Source organism: Malurus melanocephalus, unplaced genomic scaffold (genome assembly GCF_030028575.1).
Source record: "Malurus melanocephalus ecotype Western Australia unplaced genomic scaffold, MMel_1.1 scaffold_2228, whole genome shotgun sequence".
Classification (NCBI taxonomy): Eukaryota; Metazoa; Chordata; class Aves; order Passeriformes; family Maluridae; genus Malurus; species Malurus melanocephalus.
Window position 1 is genome coordinate 1,998 of NW_026625460.1, and position 3,190 is coordinate 5,187.

Here is a 3,190-nt window from a genome sequence, read left to right on the forward strand (position 1 = left end):
TAATTAATAGGATTTCATTAATTATTGTTTTAATTCTTATTAAGTGCGTTTTAATGTTTTAATTCTTTTTATCCTTCTTAATTTTTATTCTTTAAAATCCTAATTAATGTTATTCTCATCAGGGTTCTATTATTTATTTTATTTAATTAATTGCTCTTTTCATTGATTCCTATTTTATTCTTCACAATTTTTCTTTTTCATTGATTCTTATTCTGAATTTATTTTTGTTTTGAAGTGATTTTKATTTTTAATTGATTTGAACTTGAATTTTGATTGGGATTGGGAGTGGGAAAAGTGGGAAAAACATCCCAAAAAAAACCCCATGAAAAACAGAAATAAAATCCAGCCCAACCCATGGGGAAATCCCCCCTCAAATCCACCAAAATCCTTTTTTTTAAAATTTTTGACTTGGATTCCCCTGGAATTTGGGGGGATTTTTCCCCTCCTGATGGAATTTCAGGAATAATTTGAATTTGGAAGGAATCCCAATGGGTTTTCCGCTCCTTTTCCCTTTTTTTTTTTTTTTTTTTTGAGGCTTTTTGGCCGTGGCTCAGATTTTGAGGAAAATTCGGGATGATGGGAGCCAGCTTGGAAAAATTCCAGGGGTAATGGAGAGGAAATAATGGGAATTACTCCGCGTTTGGGGACGCTTTGAGGAGCTTTATGTGGAATTCTCCCTGGATTTCCCAAATTAATCCACATTTCCATGGATTTTCCCAAAATAATCCACATTTCCATGGATTTCCCCCCATTTTCCCCAAATTAATCCACATTTCCATGGATTCCTCCCATTTTTCCCAAATTAATCCACATTTCCATGGATTTCCCCAAATTAATCCACATTTCCATGGATTTCCCCCCATTTTCCCCAAATTAATCCACATTTCCATGGATTTCCCCCAAATTTTCCCAAATTAATCCACATTTCCATGGATTTTTCCTGTTTTTTTTCCTAATTCCACCACATTTCCATGGATTTCTCCCATTTTTCCCTCTAGGTCCATGATTTTCCTCAGGTTGGGAGTTTCCTCAACCTCCTGGAACTAAAACTCAGTTTTAACCCCAAAATTGAACCAATTCACCCAATTTCCTCTCTAATTCCACCATATTTTCCCTGATTTTTTTGTTTCATATCCATGATTTTCTTCACAATCAGGAGTTTCCTCAACCTCCTGGAACTAAAACTCAGTTTTAACCCCAAAATTCAACTGATTCGCCCAGTTTTCTCCATAATTCCACCATATTTTCACTGATTTTTCCTTTAATACCCAGGATGGGCATTTCCTCACCGTCCTGGAACTAAAACTCAGTTTTAACCCCAAAACTGAGCCAATTCACCCAATTTCCTCCCTATTTCCACCATATTTTCCCTTTCAAATCCACAATTTTCCTCACGATCGTGACTTTCCTCAACCTCCTGGAGCTAAACTCAGTTTTAACCCCAAAATTGAACCGATTCACCCAATTTCCTCCCTAATTCCACCATATTTTCACTGATTTTTCCTTTAATACCCAGGTTGGGAATTTCCTCACCCTCCTGGAACTAAAACTCAGTTTTAACCCCAAAACTGAACTCACCCAATTTCCTCTCTATTTCCACCACATTTTCCCTTTCAAATCCACAATTTCCCTCATGATCAGGAGTTTCCTCAACCTCCTGGAACTAAAACTCAGTTTTAACCCAAAAATTGAACCGATTCACCCAATTTCCTCTCTATTTCCACCACATTTTCACCGATTTCCCCCGTTTTTCCGCCCTCCAGCTGCGCTTTTTCCCGACGATGGAACACCTCCCCCTCCTCCTGCTCCTGTCCTGGTTCTCCGTTGTCACCTCCACCRCGTCCCCGCCGTGCCCCAAGCGCTGCCAGTGCCAGAACCTTTCCCCGTCCTTCACCATCCTGTGCACCAAGACGGGGCTGCTGTTCGTGCCGGCGGGCATCGACCGGCGCACGGCCGAGCTGCGCCTGATGGACAATTTCATCACCACGCTGCGGCGCCGCGACTTCGCCAACATGACCCARCTGCTGCACCTGACGCTGTCGCGCAACACCATCAGCCACATCGTGCCCTACGCCTTCGCCGACCTGCGCGGGCTGCACGCGCTGCACCTCGACAGCAACCGCCTGACGGCCATCGCCGAGGAGCATTTTAAAGGTTTGGTCAATCTGCGTCACCTCATCCTCAGCAATAATCAGCTGAGCTTCATCGCGCCGCGCTCGCTGGACGATTTCCTGGAGACCATCGAGGATCTGGACCTGTCCTACAACAACCTGGTGGACGTGCCCTGGGCCACGGTGGCCAAGCTGAGCAACGTCAACACGGTGAGTTTGGATCACAACCTGATCGAGTTCGTGCCCGAGGGGATCTTCTCCAACCTGCACAAGCTGGCGCGGCTGGACATGACGTCCAACAAGCTGAAGAAGATCCCGCCCGACCCGCTCTTCTCGCGCATCCCCGTCTACGCCAAATCCAAGGGGTCCCCTCTGAGCTCTCTGGTGCTGAGTTTCGGGGGGAACCCCCTGCACTGTAACTGCGAGCTGGTGTGGCTGCGGCGCCTGACGCGCGAGGACGACCTGGAGACGTGCGCCTCGCCGCCGGAGCTGATGGGCAAATACTTCTGGAGCATCCGCGAGGAGGAGTTTGTGTGCGAGCCGCCCATGATCACGCACCGCACGCCCAAGCTGAGCGCGCCCGCCGGCCGCGGGGCCTCGCTCAAGTGCAAAGCCGTGGGCGACCCCGAGCCCTACGTGCGCTGGATCGGCCCCGACGGCAAACTGGTGGCCAACACCTCTCGGACCGTGTCCTACCGCAACGGCACCCTGGACATCCTGGCGGCCGCGCCCGGGGATCAGGGMACCTTCACCTGCATCGCCTCCAACGCCGCCGGAGAGTCCACGGCGCCCGTGGAGCTSCGCGTGACGCCCGAGGGCAACGGCACCGACTGCGAGGAGGAGGAGGGCGGCCCCAAAGGCACCGCGGGGCCCGAGCCCTCCGATATCCTCATCTCGGCCAAGTCCAGCTTCTCCAACGAGTCCCGGGCTGACAGAGGGGACCGGCCAGGGGTGGTGGTGGCCGAGGTGACGGCCACCTCGGCGTTGGTGCGGTGGCCACCACAGGAGGGGCTGCAGGGGCTGCGCATGTACCAGCTGCAGTACAACAGCTCCGGGGACGAGGTGCTGGTCTACAGGTG

At 49.9% G+C, this 3,190-nt stretch overlaps 1 protein-coding gene across 1 annotated transcript in view; it reads left to right on the plus strand.

The window, feature by feature from the left end:
* Positions 1–1,692: 1,692 nt before the first annotated feature.
* Positions 1,693–3,190, plus strand: part of LOC130587672 (leucine-rich repeat and fibronectin type III domain-containing protein 1-like protein) — a 3,783-nt gene continuing 2,285 nt past the window's right edge. The window contains exon 1 of the mRNA XM_057388647.1: positions 1,693–3,188. Coding sequence (XP_057244630.1) covers positions 1,782–3,188 — 1,407 coding nt within the window. The 5' untranslated portion in view covers positions 1,693–1,781. The remainder of the gene's footprint in view (positions 3,189–3,190) is intronic.